The 19,699-nt window shown below is 39.1% G+C and overlaps 1 protein-coding gene across 2 annotated transcripts in view; it reads left to right on the top strand.

Moving 5' to 3' along the window:
- The first annotated feature begins 9,298 nt into the window (after nucleotides 1-9,298).
- The window catches only part of RIC1 (RIC1 homolog, RAB6A GEF complex partner 1), a 113,007-nt gene continuing 102,606 nt past the window's right edge, over nucleotides 9,299-19,699 (top strand). For both annotated transcript variants that reach the window (XM_013993583.3, XM_001924914.7), the window contains exon 1: nucleotides 9,299-9,723. In XM_013993583.3, coding sequence (XP_013849037.1) covers nucleotides 9,580-9,723 — 144 coding nt within the window. In that variant the 5' untranslated portion in view covers nucleotides 9,299-9,579. The remainder of the gene's footprint in view (nucleotides 9,724-19,699) is intronic.

Raw genomic sequence — 19,699 nt, 5'->3', positions numbered from 1 at the left:
TTATGTTATGTGTTTACCACAACACAATAACATAAACCATTAAAAAGATAATAAAAAAAGAACAGTGTTGCCCTTTTATAACATTTTAAACTGTTACAAAACATTAACAGTTGTACACTTTAAGATTTGGTTTGATAAAATTTTCCCTGTCACCTGTTCAGTTTTTAGAATTGTGCCCACTTGGGGTTTATAATTCCTGAGTTATCAGATTAAACCTAGCAGAAACCCTAAGAATAAATGGTGAGAATAAGACAGAAGCCAAAACTATTATATACCAGAATGGTTAACTGTTATAACCGGGCACTGAACACAACTCTAAGCTTACTGGTAAACACAGGAGATAAAGAGAGAATGCAATGAATATGAGTTTTTCTCCAAATTAATGAGAGAAAGTTTCTCTGAATATAGAGGAAAACGAAGAAGGAGGAAGAAGAGATGGAGGAAAGAGAGAGAGAGAGGGATCATTAGAATTATGATGAACTCTCTATTGCCTCACATTATGGGTTAAACAATTTCTCATTTGAACTCCTCTTGCTATTTTAATAAACAATACACACAGAAAATTCAGGTTGGCATTTTTTTATACTGGAAAATGGGTTGAGATATACATGGTCAAACGCAAGAATCATTATTGTTTGCTAATTTGAGTGGAATCAGGTGTGTTTCCAGCGATTTTTTAGTTTCTAAAAAGATCAAAGTGAAAGGAAAGATAAGTGACTCTTTCCCCATGTTTTTGACCAGGAACAATAGGCTTCCTCACTTTATTTTCTAATTTGTGTTCATGTGCCAGCCCAGAGAGTCTCATCTGCATCCATTAAGGCTTATTAATAATTACCCATTCTGTTAATTAAATGATTCTAAATAATAGTTAACACCACTTACTGTGAGGAAGATTGGGGACAAGGTAAACTGGTTATTCACATATGACCAAAGTTACTGAGATTTTTTTTAAAATTTAAATGTTTATACTCTTGAATGGAAATGTCAATTATGTGGAAAAGCAGAGCAAACAACACGAGTTCCCAAGTCCCATCACTTAGCTTCAAAGATTACCAACTTGTGGCTAAACTTGTTTCCTATATACTTCCACCTTCTCCACTCACTCCCAGAGGTTGGGACTTGGAGCAGCCAAGAAAAAACAAACAAAGAAACAAACAAAAAAAAAACCCTTTTCAACAGAATCCATTCTTTTTGGTGCTTAACATCAACATCCTTTTGTCTGAAATAAAAATTGTTTTAAGAATGTGACCTAACACAATGACACTATCCATATTACAACCCAAAACACACATTTCCTAAAGACCACATCAGTTTTTGCATGCAGTTCCAAGTCCAGGATCTCCCAGTAATCTTCATTTAGCTTTGTCTGTTACAGTTCTATGTTGATATTCTTATACCTGCACTTGAAACAAAAATTACAATTAGAAAATCTATCAGGATGCCTTTCTCAGCTGTGACTGTGTCAGAACTCTGAATTCCCATCATGAGAGGTGCAGATGAATCTTTGGGGCCCCCAGGTAATAATAATTAATATTATTTACTGTGAGGAAGATTGTGGACAAGGTAGACTGGTTTTCACACATGAATGAAGTTACTGATATTTTAAGAAAATTTAAATGTTTATAGTCTTGAATGGAAATGTCAACCATACAGAAAAGCAGAGAAAATAACACGAGTTCCCAAGTCCCATCACTTAGCTTCAAAGATTACCAACTTGTGGCTAAACTTGTTTCATATATAATTCCACCTTCTCCACTCACTCCCAGATTATGTTGACGCAAAATCCAGACATCATATCATTTCAGCTGAGTTATCATCAGTCATTAGGAGAGGGTAAATGATAACCAAGATTCTAGCCCAGAAGCAAAACATTAGTGGCACATGACAAAATTTTAATAAAATTGAATGTTAAAAGCATGTTAAACAGTCAAAAATGAAGGGATTATCATTTTTCAGTGAATATTATCATAGGCTCTTATGGAGATCCTCCCAAATTGGGAGTGGTGTACATGGAACCAAATTCAGTCCGGTTGTGTAGTTTGAATACCATCATCAGAAGTCATGAATGTGTGAAGGGCAGAAAGACTTCTTTTAGTCTGATGACTCAGGGTGCTTTTCCTCCTAATCCTCTTCTCTCTAGTCTTGGGACAGTGCCTGAAGCTTCACATTACTACATTCTTCCCTATGATTTGCCAGCACTGCAGAAGCCACTTAAATCTGGCAAGTGGGGCATTATTAATCATTAGCAATTTAACCCTGTTTTACATAATTTTTTCTCAGTACAAAAGTAATGTGTTGATTATAATTTTATTTATTTATTTATTTTTGTCTTTTTGCCTTTTCTAGGGCCTCTCCTTCGTCATATGGAGGTTCCCAGGCTAGGGGTCTAATCGGAGCTGTAGCCGCCGGCCTATGCCAGAGCCACAGCAACTCGGGATCCGAGCCGAGTCTGCAACCTACACCACAGCTCATGGCAATGCCGGATCCTTAACCCACTGACTGAGGCCAGGGATCTAACCCACAACCTCATCGTTCCTAGTTGGATTGTTTCCGCTGCACCATAATGGGAACTCCCTGAGCTGTATCTTTGACCTACACCACAGCTCATGGTAACGATGGATCCTTAATCCACTGAACAAGGTCAAGTATCTAACCTGTATCCTCATGGATACTAGTTGGGTTCATTACTGCTGAGTCAATATGGGAACTCCTTAGTAAGGTTTCTTATTTGCAAGGAATAAAAAGTACCTCTGATTGATTTAGCAAAACAAAGTAGCTTGCTAAAAAGTATATTAAGTCGCTTCCTTTTCCTTTACCATTTTTCTTCCATCCCCCTTCTTTTTCTTCCTGGGCAATTCAGCCCAAAAGACATTTTTTAAATGCTAAGCAAGGGTGGGGGGGGGCTTGTATAGGGTGTCTAAATGGGACGAGGTGGGTGTCCATCCCCCTTCTTTTTCTTCCTGGACAATTCAGCCCAAAAGACATTTTTTAAATGCTAAGCAAGGTGGGGGGGGGGGCTTGTATAGGGTGTCTAAATGCGACGAGGTGGGTGTTGGCCCAGGAGAGAAGTAATCTAAGAGTGAGGAGATCATCTGTGTGGAGGAGGGCTGGGATTCTGGCATAAGCAGGATAAGGAGGGTGACCCGTGCAAGGTACAAAATTGTGAGTGACATGAGAAGAGTGTCACTGCAGGAGCAGTGGATGGTGTCACAATCAACTCAAGGTAGGGTTTAGCGCTTAAGTAAAGAGAAGAGGAAGTGCATGTGAGGGCAGATGTACTAGTACATAGTTTTGGAGACTGAGACAAGTGTAGAGGGTATCTATACAAGGGGACAGCTCAGGATGGGATGTTGATCCAAGCACACTGAGGATGTGTAGGTTCCACACCATGGCCAGGACTGAGATTCAGTGACAGTGATAGGAAGTTGGTTAAATACATGGAGATTGATTTTGGAGTTCCCATCGTGGCTCAGTGGTTAACAAACCCGACCAGTGACCATGAGGTTGCGGGTTCGATCCCTGGCCTTGCTCAGTGGATTAAGGATCTGGCGTTACTGTGAGCTGTGGTGTAGGTCACAGATGAGGCTCAGATCTGGCATTGCTGTGGCTCTGGTGTAGGCCAGCAGCAACAGCTCCAATTCGACCCCTAGCCTGGGAAGCTACATGTGCCACAAGTGCGGGCCTCAAAAGACAAAAAAGACAAAAAACAAAAACAAAAACATGGAGATTGATTTTAAAAAAATCCATATATGGAGGACAACAGGAGTCAGATTTCTCACAGCCTGATAGCAGCAACATGGCAATAGCAGTGAACACATTTAGTTAAAAAATATTCGTGTCTAAACACCATTCTCATTAAATGGAATGAGAACTCATTGGAGGAAGGGGTAATTCAAAGGTTGGAGCAGGGCAAGTACCTGATGAGCCTGAAATTATTTCTTATGCCAGAAAGGAAGGAAGTCTTAAATAATATGGCTCCTATTCACCAGATTGTAGACAACTTGAGTATCAAAATGAATAATAGTAAAGACTTGAAACTCATCAAATAAAATTAAAATACAAAAAAGTCCATATTAAATAAATAAATGAAATGAAAGTTTGAAGGGACACACAAGGTCTCAAGCTACTATACCATGAAATACTTATTTATTTCAAAAGATAAAACAGTAACTTCATAATGCCTGGCAGGCATCACCTTATTCAAGTGATAAAAGTTACCCTCAGTAGTAATAGAACATACTGAAATTGTATGCCACCAACTAAGATCCAGTGAGAAAAACAGAGCATCGTAATATCCTGAGAAATAACCTGAATCTAATCATAAGGAAATATATGACAAATAAAATTGAGGAACATTCCTACAAAATAACTAATGTATTAAAAAGTGTGAAAGTCATAAAAGTCAAGAGAAGACTGATGAATTGTTCCATATTGTAGGCAATGGGGAGGGTAATGGCAAACAAAAGCAATATGTGATTCTGGATGGGATTCTTTTTCTAAGGGTCAGAATAACTGGTGAAACTTTTATGGGCCATAAAAACTAGACAGTAGTGATATATCAATGTTAGTTTCATAATCTGATGGCACTTGGTTATTGAGAAAAAACACCCATCTCTTTCAATTGTGCAAGAAAATACATTTTGTGCTATTTTTAAAAGATTTATTAGTTTGTGGTTACTTCTTCTCCCCGTACCCTCCCCCAAAAAATAAAATAAAATAAAAACATATTTAAAGGATATTAGGTGAAGATCCAGGCTTAAAGGCAAGGAGAGACAATGCCCTATATAATGGCATGGAAATGGCACCAGCAAGAACTAAGTGTTGCAGTTGTACAGATGCCTCTGTCTACACCTCTACTTCTGCAGGCTCCAGCCATTGGGCTGCCTGCAATATCCACTGTGACATATAAGTGGTCTCTGTAGCCACTGGTTTTTATTTTTTGGTTGGTTGATTGGTTGGTTTTTGTTTATATGGCTTTTGTTTGTTTGTTTTGTACTCCTGCTTCAGAATCCATAATGTCTGCATCTGATTTGCTGCATCTGCCATGCCTGTGTCTATCTGGGAGAAGGATAGTATAATATATGGGTTTTGTTTTTGTTTTTGAGAATTGTAGAGAAAGAGGCCTTCACTGCTTCAACTAAATCCATAAGGTGGGAGAATTCCCTGAACATAGGTTGGGACTTGGAGAAGTCCAAAAACAAAACCTGTTCAACAGAGTCCATTCTTTTTGGTGATTAACATCAAAATAAGAATTGTTTTAAGAATGTGACCCCACTTAATGCAATGAAACTATCTATATTACAACCAAAAATGCACTTTTCCTAAAGATCTCATCAGTTTTTGCATGTAGTTCCAAGTCCATGATCTCCCGGTAATCTTCATTTAGCCTTGTCTGTTACAGTCCTATGTTGATATTCTCACACCTGCTCTTGAAACCAAAGTTACAATTAGAAAATCTATCAGGATGCCTTTCTCAGCCTGACTTACCAGCACTCTGAATTCCCATCATGAGAGGTTCAGATCAATCTTTGGGGCCCCCAGGTAATAATGAGGTCAGCAGGAAATCAAGGGTGGAATGAGATGTCTGTGACCATATAATTTATCACCCAAACCAAGACATTTCTCAAATAGAAAAGAATTACAGAATTCATCAAAGGCTTGAGGATACAGTATAATGGAACCTATCACAGAACTGTTTGGTTAATCTGTTAGACTCCTTTTTTTTTTTTTTTCCTTTGTGCTTCGTCTAGTTTCCCTTATTTATAGGATACTTTGTGCAGGCTTTGCCACTTGCTTTTCAGGTCAGAGTTCCTAGCGCGAAACTGCTGTGCTGACATTGCAGCTCAGGGGATCTATGTCACCAATATTTTAGTGCATTCTCTTCCATTTTTATAGGCATTTTTACACATTTTTTTCATGAACATAGGATATTTTACTTTTTTCTGGTTTATTACTTCATGATATATAGTAAATATACTTCTATATGATTAAATATTCTTCTCCAACATAATTTTTTTATTTTTGCAAAATATCTCATTGTAAGGAAGGACTCTAATTAAGGTCTTCTGGTGGACATTTGGATTTTGTCCTCTTAGCTGCACCTTTGTGGGTACATTCTTAAAAACTAAACTCTGCCCTAAATAGCAAAAAAAAAAACCAAAAAACAAAAAACACACTAAACTCTGTACATATTGGTGTTTATTTCTTTCGATGATAATCACAGGAGAGAAATAATTGAGGCCAAGGCTATGCATATCCTTTTTTTTTTTTTTTTTTTCCTTGTCGAGCTGCACCTGCGGCATATGGAGTTTCCCAGGCTAGGGGTTGAATTAGGAGCTGTAGCTGTCGACCTACACCACAGCCACAGCAACTCGGGATCCATGCCTTGTCTGCAACCTGTACCACAGCTCACGACAACAATGAATCCTTAACTCACTGAACAAGGCGAGGGATCAAACCCGCAACCTCATGGATGCTAGTAAGATTTGTTTCCACTGAGCCATGATGGGAACTCCTGTATGTCTTTAATATATGCGTATGGAAGTTCCTTAGCTAGAGATCAAAACCATACCACAACCACAGCAGCAACCTGAGCCGCTAGAGTGACAATGCCAGACCCTTAACCCACTTTGCCACGAGGGAATTCCAATCTCTCTTTTTAATCCCAATACCAGCTACCCTTTAGAAAAATTGCACCAAATTATACTTCCATTAAGTTTATAAATGTACCTCTGTTGCTGTGTACCAACATTATTCCTTATAATAAAAAAAGCGTGTTAGTTTGGTAGATGAAAAACATGTACCAATTAACTTTCATTTACAGCTTAGCCTTAGCTCAGAATAGAGTTCAGTAAGTTTGATTTGAGAGTTTTGGTGGTGGTGTCAGGGAAGGAAGAGAAGGAAGATCCAGGGCATAGCAATTGCTAGTGTATTTTACGAAGTAAAGTTAGACAGTGATATATGAAAGTTGGAAAAATCCAGTTTATAAGGTTTTTATCACAATGGGGGAACTCTTAGTAAGGGGTTGCGGAGAGTCAGTTCACTTTTTTCCCCCTACAGGGAGACAGGCCTATAGGATCTCACTGCCTGGAGCAACTACCACAGTTCAGTTCAAACCAGTCTATAGATCACTTGACCGTAGTGAGTTCTTTTCAGGCCATATGACTGTAGGCATGTCCACTACTCTGGTCCTGTTTCCTCATTAAGAAAATGAGAATAACATACCAATACTACCTTATTGCCTACCTTGAAGATTTATTGTGGAATGAAATCAAGTCATGCATTTGAAAATATTTTGTAAACCTTAAATGCTACAAAGGAGTGTGGCAGGGAAATTAAATTCTAAAATCAAGCAAAGTGAAAACTTGAGCACAATGAAAATTACTTAGAAGTTCCTTAAACCACCTGTGAGTACAGTTAGATGTTAAAATTTAGGACCCTCTGAAGGAGAGCCAGGATGAATACACTCAGTAAATTTGCTGGTGGAATTGGTAACATTTTCATTTCCTCTCTTTTTCTGTGAAGTGCATAACTGAATCTGAGAATGTTAGATGACAGTATGATGCAACTCTGCTATATTTCTACAATTTTATAGTGGCAAGTCAAGAAATCTGAGTCTCTTTATTTGTGTAATGGTGCAGTTCATCTGGATTAGGGTTTCATCCAAGGTTTCCTTTGACAAATATTTTCAGAGTTTACTATTCTTACTATGTTCCAGGTTGCTCTGCTGTTTATCGGAAAAAAACACCAGGAAGGAGACACAGTCTGACCACAAGAGGCTGGTGAGTGGTGAGGCAGTTGTAACTTTGATTTGAGGAATCCTGGTTCTTTGATCACCTTCTGGGAAATGCAGTGAACATTTAGGAAAATTATGGAACGTTATATACATTGTTATGAATACCAGCTACATCTAATATGGATTTTTTTTTTTTTTGCTTTTTAGGGCCGCAGTTTCGGCATACGGAGTTTCCCAAGAAAGGGGTCTAAACCGAGCGACAGCTGCAGGCCTGCACCACAGCTACAGCAATGCCCAATCCCAGCCCCTGCTGCTACCTACAGCATAGCCAGATCCCTAACTCACTGTGCGAAGTCTGGAATAGAAGCCGAAACCTCATGGTTGCTAGCGGGATTCCCTTCCACTGTGCCACCATGGGGAACTCCTTGATATGGATTGTCACTTTGTTTTCTCTTTTACTGTTTGTTGCTACTTTTTCATGTGAGTTAACATAAAAAAAAAAAAAAAGAAAGAAAGAAACCCTAGCCTAGCTTAAAAATCTTTTAATTGAAAAATATAAACACGTGGAAAAATTCAGACTATACAAAAAGTAGATGAGCGGCAAGTCTTTTAGTTCAGACCCCGACCCCCCTTTCCCCTGCTAAATCCGCTACTCCTGCAATCTTCCTATGCAGAAATGCAGGGTCAACACTGTAAAAAACTGTTATTGTTAAAGTGATACTTGGGGTTCAAAAAGTTAAACATGGAGCCACAGAATCTCTAAAATCCGTTCCAGCTCTAAAATTAAGTCACCCAGAGTGCAAGAATAGTCTTGCCTGGTCTAACATTATGGTTTGGTAAAGGGACAGAAAAATGCACACTGAATTTAAAAACATACGCTACCTTCAGAATTCCCGAAAAACAGATGCCAGGATAAACTTTCACCATAGATGGTTTATTTACGAAATGAAATAAAAACCCCTTCCATGATGTAAAATCCATGAGGGAGGGAATTTAACCACCAGCTTTCACTGCAGACCTTGATACACAGGGGCTCAATGAGGTAAGGACCAGAGAGCCCAGGACTGAGGCCAAGGCCTAAATGCCACAGCTGGAACTAGAGCAGGGAACGTCACGTGACTCGCTCTCCCCTGCACACCCCCGCCCCCCGGCCCTTGCCCCGAAGCTGCGGGACCGCCCCCAGAGGCCTAGCCAATCCGAGAGAGAAGTCAAATTTGGCCAGGCGAGGGACGGGTTCTATTGGTGGCGTCGCTACGTAACTGGGTCTCTCTGGCTCGGCTTACCTGCCTCAGTTTCAAGCTGTTGTCCCGCCTTCCGACCCTGACTCTAAGCTCTACATTGCAATTGGGAGGTGCGGGCCACAAGCCCGGCAGAAGCGCAGGAGTGTTGAAGACTAGGGCGGAGTTTCAGAAAACGGAGCGGAGCGGGGCGGGGCGGGGTTGGGGCGGGGGGAACGAAGTCCCTAGTACGCTTGCGCACAGCAGCCCTCCAGTGTCAGACCCGGGCGGCGCGGCGTGGTGACGCCAGTGCGGCCTGAGGAAGGGGCGGGGCCGGGCCCGGGGCGGGCTTTCGAGGTCCTCCCGCCCCCTCTCCGTCCCGACTCTCCTTCCCCCTCCCTCCCCCACACTGGGCCCCGTCTGCGCGGGTGTGCTTTCGTCTCTTCTTGTCGCGTCGGCCCGGCCCGGCCTGGCCAGCGGGCAGATGCCCCGAGCTGCTGCTGCTGCCGCCGCCGCCGCCGCCGACTCGGCCGGTGCCGGTGTGGGAGACGAGCGTCCGGCCCCGGGCCGCTGAGTGTGACGGACGGGGCCGGGCGCCGCGGCGGCTTCGGCGGCTCTTCGCGGACCATGTATTTCCTGAGCGGCTGGCCCAAGCGGCTGCTCTGCCCTCTGGGTAGCCCGGCCGAGGCGCCTTTCCATGTTCAGTCCGACCCTCAGAGGACTTTCTTCGCCGTGCTGGCCCCAGCTCGCCTCAGCATCTGGTACAGCCGAGTAAGTAGAGCCGCCCGCTGCTTCTTTCCGCTCCCTCCTCGGCTACCCCGCACCGTACTTCCACCCAGAGTATGGGACCCCTGCCTCTACGCGCCGGACCCACTCCTCTTCCCCGTCTGTGTCCTCGTTCCACCTACTCGGCCTCTCGGACCCAGGAGTCCGGACACGTCCTCCAGTCAGGGTTCCCGGGTGGATGCAATCGCTGCTGCCCCAAATCCCTGCGCCTCCCTACGTTGTACCGACGGCCGCTCACAGTGCGGACCTCACGCGCTCCCTCGGCGGAGCCCAGACTTTCCCTCCTCTTCTTCCCCCATTCGCCAAGGAGCAAATTTGTTTAAACTTTCCACAATTGGGAACCTGTCCGTTGTTGTGTTCCTAGCCCTTCTTGCTTTAAAGGCCATTGTTTTGGAGTTAGGGTTCACCCAATGCCAGACTTTACAGGCTGTGATAACTTACTTCTAGCAACTACAGCCAGAGTTGTTGTTGTTATTATTTTTTTTACTAAAGGTCTAATAATCCAACTCTTCTCTTCACCCTAACATCTCTTTACTTTCAGGCTAGTTCTTTGCTGCTCTTGGACTCTTCTGTAGAGAATTGTAGAGGGGTTAATAAGAGGGTGTTAGTAGCAGCGGAAGTATAACTCAAATCTGTCCGCTCTTCTCCTAGTATCAACACCTGGAAGTAATAAGATTTGAGAAGAGCGTGAGCCGGAGTTCTGTTTTTGCTCTCTGAATCCTGTTTTTTTATTTTTCGTGTCTGATTACCGAGTAGATGAAAGAATAACTTCAGGGATTAGCAGTAGATAGGACACTCCTTATTTTCCTCTAATGCTGTTATAGGTCTGTATATAAATGCAATAGAATAAAATATAAAAATGTTCTTTTTTTAACCCCCAAATAAGGCATTACTAATCTATGTCAGAGTGAAGTTTTTCTCTTTCCAACCTAATTTGACCATGTAGAAATAGGTTCTGACCTTAGCTTTCATTAGATCCATGTGAAATAGTGGCTTTCCTTAAATTAGTTGAAACTGTGAAATCTCTGTATCTGACTGAATGCCTGTAAGGCCTTTGACTGTCCTCACACACAGCCCTGGCAAAAGTGATGAGATTTAGATATTTCTGGTATCTCTTTTATATGACTGTCATAGTTAGACTTTAAATCAAACTATTGGCCATTAAGTTTTGGTTGATTTAACTTTTAAATATATATCTAAACAAAATAGGCTGTTATAAAAACAGCATTGTGACTGTTCCATCTGGTGCCTGATTGCATTTTTGAATGTGTATTGTATATCGTTGGGCTTTTTTTTTTGTCTTTTTAGGGCCGCACTTGGGGCATGTGGAGGTTCGCAGGCTAGGGGTCCAGTCGGAGCTGAAGCCGCTAGCCTATGCCACAGCCAGTGGGCTCCAAACCGTCTGCGACCTACACCACAGCTGTCAGCAACGCCAGATCCTTAACCCACTGAGCAAAGCCAGAGATGGAACCCGCGTCCTCAAGGATACCAGTTGGGTTGCTTAACCGCTGAGCCATGGTGGGAACTCCTCATTGGGTTCTTAAATGTGGTACTAATTCATTTATATCATGTATGCTAATTGAATAATTTTTTTTGTGACTTAACTATTATCTCTAAACCTTATACAGAAAAAAATGCAACTTGACTCATAAGTTGCCTTCTGAATTTAGTACATAATTTCACTCAAACAAATTGTTTGTAAAGCCTAAAATTTAACTTTCCTTATCTTTGTAGAGGGCAGATCTAACTTAATTTTAGGTAGAACTAAACTTAATATTCTTGAGGGAAGAATTGACCAGAAGCCTGTAGACTACTTTATTTCTCTGCAAAAGAAACAAAAATACACCTTGACTTTCCTAGGGAAATTTTGTGACTATTAAGAATATCAGGGGGTTTTTTTGCTTTTGAACTTAGATACTAAATAAATGTAAGGCAGTCCTGGCATGTAAAACTACTCATACTCCTTTCCTTAGAACTCCCACCTTCTACACAGATAGCAATTTTCTGCAAACGTGCTGGGGCCACTACCATTATGATCCAGTGTGCAAAAAGTTAGGTTGTATGCAATCTGTGGGTTCAGAAATAGGTGAAGTGAAATGCGGGAATACCTTAGAGAGGAGAAGGTTCCACTGTACTGGAAGTATGCATGCTTAACTTTGATCCCTGGCATCATTGTCACTTTGAAAATCAAGTATTGAGCCAGATAAGGTCTATAATTGGGTGAATAGAGGAAAAGGTTCCAGACCCCAGTTTTTATTTTGATTTTTTTAATTGCTAAACTTACTGAAGTCAAAAGAAATTTAGGTCAATGAACTTTTTTTAAAAGTGAAAACACCTGTAGCTAAAATGAGTAGCTATCAGTTAATTCCTATATAATTTAGAGTGAATTGACATAAAATGTTTGGATAAGGACATGAAAGCTTTGATTTTGGAGACATTGTATATGCAAGAAATTTTATAGAATAAAGTGAATTTTGAAGATCTGAAGAAGGGTTTTATGGAGTTTGAGCTCTTAAAAGCAGCTTGAGGGCATTTGGAGACAAACATGTTCAAAGAGATGAGAGGATATAACATAATTTGTTTACTTGAAGTTTTGTTAGGGCTCTCTTAGTAAAACTCACTCAGGAGGAATCCATTCTTAAAAAGAAAACTAGCCTTGTGGGACGAACATACTTTTAATAGGCTAAGCTTTTTTTTTAAAATATAATTTTCATTTCTAAGAGTATTGCTATCTGGAAAATGTTGATTAGATAGGAGACCAATGGAAACATTAAAATAAAATCTCTAAGGATAACATGTGTGTATTTCATGGGTCTTCTAGTGAGCTTTTATATACCTCTTATAGCTACCATTGTATACCCTAAGGAGCTATTTGGAATCCCAGTATTAGAGAGTCATACCTCTTCAAAATTCTTTCCTGACTCCGAATTTGAGAAATGTAATATAGTGTTATTTAGGTGTGTTTTTGAATGTAAGAATTCTATAGATACTCATTTTGCTTTTTGATTTAATATTTAGTGTGAGGGTGTGACCTGTTTTTGTTGTAACATGTTGATGTAAATTTGCTTTCTCTACTTTGTGATTCTACTTAAGAGCTTTAAAAACTACTTGAGCATACAACAGGAATCATGCATATATTTTGGAACCCCCAAAAGGGGACTCAAAAAAAGATTTGGTATGTATGTGTTAGGTTGATGTGGTAGAGATGTGACTTACTTGATGGAGCAGTTGATGATATATTTCTGCCAAGGGTACTGTAAAAGGACTAGTTTCAGCTTTGAGGATGAAGCTGCTGTTTAAAGCACATTATGATTTATGATTGACATGAGTGTTGTGTAAGATGAATTGTGTTTTGTACTGTAGCAGAGACACTAAAATTATTCCTCTAATATATGGCTTAACTGTGAATACAAAAGTCTGCGTATGTGAAGCACAAAATGATACCTTAGAATGCTATAATTCTAAGTTAGTCTTATGTCAATTTTCAGGTCATTGATTACTTCAGATATATAAATTACCCTCAGAAGTATTTTTGAACACCTTCTGCAAAAGATAGTATCAGTAGGCAATATGTGAAAGGGATTAAGGGGCATATTACATGAAAGAAAATTCTATCCAAAGATGTTAGTTAGTGCATTAATAGAAGTGAAAATTTTGTGAGTTACCAATGCTAGTAAAAAGCTGTAATAGACTAATTACTGGGCTTCTTAAATAAATTGAGTAACACTGAGTACAAACTTATGCTCTTGTCACTGTACACTAATAATGGAAAACAATAAGATAGATGTTCAGAGAATCAAGTGTGACCTCAGGAAGGTAATTTGTATCTGTATTTTTCCAACTCTTCTATTTCTCACTCTTTTAATTATTCTGTTAATGCTTTGAGAGAGCCTTCTTTATAAATTCATTGTTTGGAAGTTCATTGTTGGTTAAAGAATGAAGTTCAAACTCCTTAGGTTGATATGAGACATTCCTTTCTTGGAATGTTCTTTTGCTCCATTTCTGCCTATCAGAATATTATCCAAATTTTAGCAACCATTGAAATCCTCTTCTCAGAGTCATTATTATTTACAGTAACTAGAAGTGTTCTTTTTCTTTGATGAACTACTATTTGTATTGTAGTTTTGTAAACATACTTTGACTAAATTGTAAGTTTCTGGAGGGCAGAAGTGGTTATATTTATTTATTTATTTTTATGGCCATACCGCCCAGTATATGGAAGTTCCTGGGCCAGGGATTGGATCTGAGCTGCAGCTGTGACTTAGGCTGCATCTAAGGCAATGCTGGATCCTTTAACCTGCTGTGCCAGGCTGGGGATTGAATTTGTGGCTCCACAGAGACCCAAGCCCCTGCAGTCAGGGTTTTAACCCACTGTGCCACAGCGGAAACTCCTATTTATTATGTTTAATTGTAATACAACTTATAGTATTGTGTTAATTTAGAAGTAATCTTATTTTGTATTATCCTTAATACTTTGCACAAAGCAGATGCTTAATGTGTGTCTTAAAAATAATGAATTTAGAATATCTGTCTTATGCATGGCACAGAATTTTTTTCTAGTTTTAATAACTGGAAGATTTTTTTTTTTTTTTCTTTTTATGCTACACCTGCAACATAGGGAAGTTCCTGGGCCAGGGGTTGAATCCAAGCTGCAGCTGGGGCCAGTACCACAGCCTTGGCAACACTGGATCCAAGCTGCATCTGTGATCATTGCCACAGCTTGCAGCAATGCCAGATCCTTAACTCAGTGAGTGAGGCCTGGGATTGAACCCTCATCCTCACAGAGACAACATTATGTCTTTAACCTGCTGAACCACAGGAGGAACTCCATAGAAGGTTTTAAAATGTTGACCTGTGACTTAAAAAAGTTGGAGTATAGTTTACAACTTAAAATCTGAAAACTTGTGGAATTCCCTGGTAGCTTAGCCAGTTAAGGATCTGGTGTTGTCACTGCTGTTGCCTGGGTTGCTGTTTTGGCGCATATTTGTTCACTGGCCCTGGAACTTTCACATGTTGTGAGTGTGGGCATATAAATAAATAAATAAATAAAAACCCCAAATCAGAAAACTTATTTTAGGATTATATAAGTGAAGATTAAGTAAATACTTTTTCATTACACAGTCTAAATTATGTTAGAAAATTAGCACATGTTATTCACAATAGCCAAGATAAGGAAGTAACCTAAATATCTGTCAGTGGATGAATGGATAAAGATGTGGTACATAAACACAATGGAATATTATTCAGCCATGAGAAAGAAGGACGTTTTACCATTTTCAGCAACATGAATGGGTCTTGAGGGCATTATGCCAAGTGAAATAGGTCAGACAGAGACAAATAACATATGCAATCACTAACACATATGGAACCTAAGCAAGATGAATGCATTGAAACAGACTAGGATGGTGGATACGAGAGGCCTGCCTGGGAATGGGTGGTGGAAAAGGGGAGATGTTGGTCAAAGAGTATAAACTTCTAGTTGTAAGATGAATGAGTGTAGTTGGTAATACTGAATTATACACTTGAAAGTTATTGAGATGAGAGTGGATCTTCAGTATTTTTGCTATTAAAAAGATGGTAATTGGAGTTACCGTCGTGGTGCAGTGGTTAATGAATCCGACTAGGAACCATGAGGTTGCGGGTTCAATCCCTGGCCTTGCTCAGTGGGTTAAGGATCCAGCGTTGCCATGAGCTGTGGTATAGGTCGCAGACGTGGCTCGGATCCCGTGTTGCTGTGGCTCTGGTGTAGGCCGGCGGCTATAGCTCCGATTAGACCCCTAGCCTGGGAATCTCCATATGCCACAGGAGTGGCCCTAGAAAAGGCAAAAAGACAAAAAAAAAAAAAAAAAAAAAAAAAGATGGTAATTATGTGACATGATACAGCTGTTAGCTAAAACTATGGTGGTAATCATTTTGCAATGTATAAGTATATCAAACTGACATGTACATCTTAAACTTCCACAATGTTATATTTCAGTCATATCTCAAAGCTGGGGGAAAAAGTGCTACATGTTAGAGGGTCCATTTATAATTATTAGATAATCTACAGTTTATCAATACTTAAACTACTGCACAGTATTACAGACAGTTGAATTCCTGCTTCCCACTATGTTTATATTGATGTGATCTTTGGAAAAAGAAAGTTACACACACCAAAGAAGCAGTATAAAAACATTTAAGTAAAGACATTTTACTCATCTTCAGGTGCTTCTGAGTCATTAACATGATCCATTTTACATGTTAACATTCCTTCTGAGTGTTTTTCTGACTGTGTGCTTTTCTATCATGGAAAACAAAGTTTCCTGAATTTAGGTTCTTAAAATGCCTCACTCATAAATTTTTGTCCTGTCCCTATAGTACCTGTCCAGCCTTTTAGACTTGAAATTCTGTTTCAAAATAAATTTTTAAGAATTCCTGCCGTGGCACAATGGAATTGGCGTTGTCTCTGCAGTGCCAGGATGCAGGTTCAGTCCCTGGCCTGGCATGATGGACTAAAAGGATCTGGTGTTGCTTGAGGTGGCTAAGATCTGAACCCTAGCCTTGGGAACTCCACTTGCCATGGGGCAGCCTGAAAATTAAAAAACAAAAAATGATTTATATCTTTACCACAAATAGAAAGCTAGCATCACTTGAATGAATAAAGGGTTACTGTTTGAGGTTAACCCTCATACAGTAATGAAAAGAATGTTATGAAAATCTAGTTTCCTGCCAAAGGCTCTTACCCTTTTTTTTAAAAGGGCAGTTTAGGAGTTCCCTTTGTGGCGCAGTGGTTAACGAATCCGACTAGGAACCATGAGGTTGCAAGTTCGATCCCTGCCCTTGCTCAGCGGGTTAAGGATCAGGTGTTGCCGTGAGCTGTGGTGTAGGTCTCAGACGCAGCTGGGATCCCCTGTTGCTGTGGCTCTGGCGTAGGCCAGAGGCTACAGCTCCGATTAGACCCCTAGCCTGGGAACCTCCATATGCCACAGGAGAGGCCCTAGAAAAGGCAAAAAAGACCAAAAGGGGGGGGCAGTTTACAGATTACATGAGAGGTTTAGAAGTAAACTAGCACCTCATACAGATTTTCTTCTAACCTAAATCAGAAGTGTTGAAAAAACTTGCAAAAAATTATTTTCTTGTATATGATTAAATATTTAATACAATGCTTTATATGTCACCTAAAATGATAGTATAGAAAATACTGCATTGAGGCATTCCATTTACTGCCAAATGAAGCCACCTTATGCATTTTATCAAATTAAAATAAGTACATTTACAATATAAACATTTTAAAATATTCTAGAATTCAGACTTGCCACAGAGTAAGACATTACTTAATTTTTAAAAATTGAGCAGCAACCATCATTTGGTTGAAATCAAGGTATCTTGCTTTCTCTTCTGAGTTCATTATAATTTCTTTGCTTTGAGTTGCTATCACAAACCTATCTCCCCAAGGAATTTGCCTTGTTTTAGTCATCATTTCAATGATACGTCATATGACACACCTAAATTTACATATGAAAATTTGGATATTACTGTAGATAATACATTAAAATTTGCTGAGGTTTAATTTTCATATAGTTTTACTGAGGTGTATGAAATACATTATTACAATAAAATGATTTTTAGTAAATTTATAGTTTTGCAACCATCATCACAATCTAGTTTTAGAAGATTGATAACAACCTCAAAACTATATGCACATTTGCAGTCAGCCTCTGCTTTCACTCCAACCCCAGGAAATCATTGTTATGCTTTTTTGTCCCTTCAGATTTGGCTTTTCTGTAAGTTTCATATAAATGTAATCATAATAATATGTGGTCTTTTGTGTCTGACTTTGATTTAGCATAACACTTTGTAGTACTCCTTTTTACTGCTGTTATTGCATTTAATGGATAGACTATATTTTTAGTTCATTGATCAGTTGATGGATATTTGGTTTGTTTCTAATTTGGGACCATTATGTATGAATAATGCTACTATAAACATCTATGTATATTTTTTTGTAAATATATATTATCATTTCTCTTGGGGAGCTACTTAAGAATGGAACTACTAGGTCATATAGTATATTTGTGTTTAGCTTTTTAGGAAACTGCCAAAATGTTCCAAGGTAGTAGCATTTTGCATCTCCACCAGCAGTGTTTGAAGGTATCTATTTATCCACATGCTTGTTAACACGTGGGATTGTTATTCTTTTTATTATAGCCATTTACTGTGTTTGTGGCTTTAACTTGTATTTTTCTAAAGACTAAAAATGGTTAGCATCTTTACATGTACTTGTTAGCTATTTGTATACCTTCTTTGGTAAAATGTCTATTCAAATTCTTTGCCCCCTTTTTTTTATGTTGGAGTGTGCATTTTAATGATTTGTAAGAGTTCTTTGTATAGTCTAGATACCTGTTCTTTATCAGATATATGACTTGCACATACTTTATCACAATCTGTGATTTGTCTTTTCAGTTTCTTAATGGCACCTTTTGAAGAGCAGAAGTTTAATTTTGGTGAGGTCTAGCTTATCATTTCTTTCTTTTATGAATCATGCTTTTTGTGTCTTATCTAAGAAACCTTTGGCCAGTCCAAAACCACAAACATATTCTTTATATTCTTTTATAAATTATATCATTTGAACTCTTCTATAAAGATCTGTCATGTTTTAGTTTGATTTTTTTTTGTGTGATTTGAGGTGAAGATCTAAGTTGAGTCTTTTTTACATATACATCCAGTTGTTTTACCTTTGCTTGTTGAAAAGACTCTTTTCCCCTATTGAATTGCATTGGCATCTTTTCAAAAATCAATTGACCAGAGTTCCTGTTGTGGTGCAGTGGATTAAGAACCTGACTAGTATCTATGAGGATATGGGTTCAATCCCTGGCCTCTCTAAGTGGGTTAAGGATCCTCCATTGCTGCAGGCTGTGGTGTAGGTCGTAGACATGGCTGAGATCTGGCAGTTGCTGTAGCTGTGGCGTAGGCCGGTGCAACAGCTCCAGTTGGACCCCTAGCTGTGGCCCTAAAAAGACCAAAAAAAAAAAAAAAAATCCACCATAAATATAAGGATTTAATTGTGTATTTTTCTATTCTGGTCTCTTGATCAACGTGACTGTTTTATCATGCAAGTGTCACATTGTAGTTTTTAAAGCAGTCTACAGATTCAATACTGTTCCACCAGTGTGTTTTGTAGAAATAAGAAAATCCATTCTAAAATTGATATGGAATCTTAATGGACTTGTCTCATCTGTCTAGCTAAAATTTTATCAATCATGTAGATCTTTACAGACAACCAGCTTTTGATTTTAGTCTATTTTCTGTTTTTCATTTTTGTTTTTGATTTCTGCATTGATTTTTAAAAAAAATTGTGTTCTTCACTTTGTTCTGGGTTTAGTTTGCTTTACTTTTGCTAGGTTGAGAGCTGTGATTATTAATTATAGGCATTACCTTTTTTAATTTAGGCATTTTAAGCTCTAAGTTTTCTTCTAAGCACTGTATTGGCTGTACTCCATTATTTTTTTCCTTTTTTTCTTTAAAGCAGTTTCAGGTTTACAGTAAAAATTGAGAGAAAGGTACATAGATTTCCCATATACTTTCCTCCTCATACATGCATAGTTTCCCCTGTTATCAACATCAATCATCAGTGGTACTTTTTTGTTTTTTAAACCAAGGATGAACCTATATTGACATCATAATTACTCAAACTTCATAGTTAACCTAAGAGTTCACGCTTGGTATCTGTGTTCACTGGGTTTGGACAAATGTATAACAACATGTATTTCTCATTGTAGATCATAAAAAATGTTTCTCCTGACTTAAAAATTCTGTGTTTTGCCTTTTCACTTCCTGTCCCCTGTCACTTTGATAAGTTCTAATTTTGTTTTCAGTTAGTTCAGTTTTTATTTATTTTAATTTCAATTTTTTTTGGAGGTTCCCAGGCTAGGGGTCCAATTGGAACTAAGCCTATGCCAGAGCCACAGCAACGCCAGATCTG

The sequence above is a fragment of the Sus scrofa genome, chromosome 1 (genome assembly GCF_054392235.1).
Source record: "Sus scrofa isolate SSC_HxYL_T2T_F1_AM1 chromosome 1, Sscrofa_HxYL_maternal_Yorkshire_Landrace_v2.0, whole genome shotgun sequence".
Classification (NCBI taxonomy): Eukaryota; Metazoa; Chordata; class Mammalia; order Artiodactyla; family Suidae; genus Sus; species Sus scrofa.
Note: the sequence above shows the minus strand (reverse complement) of the source record. Positions and strands in the feature narration are given on the sequence as shown.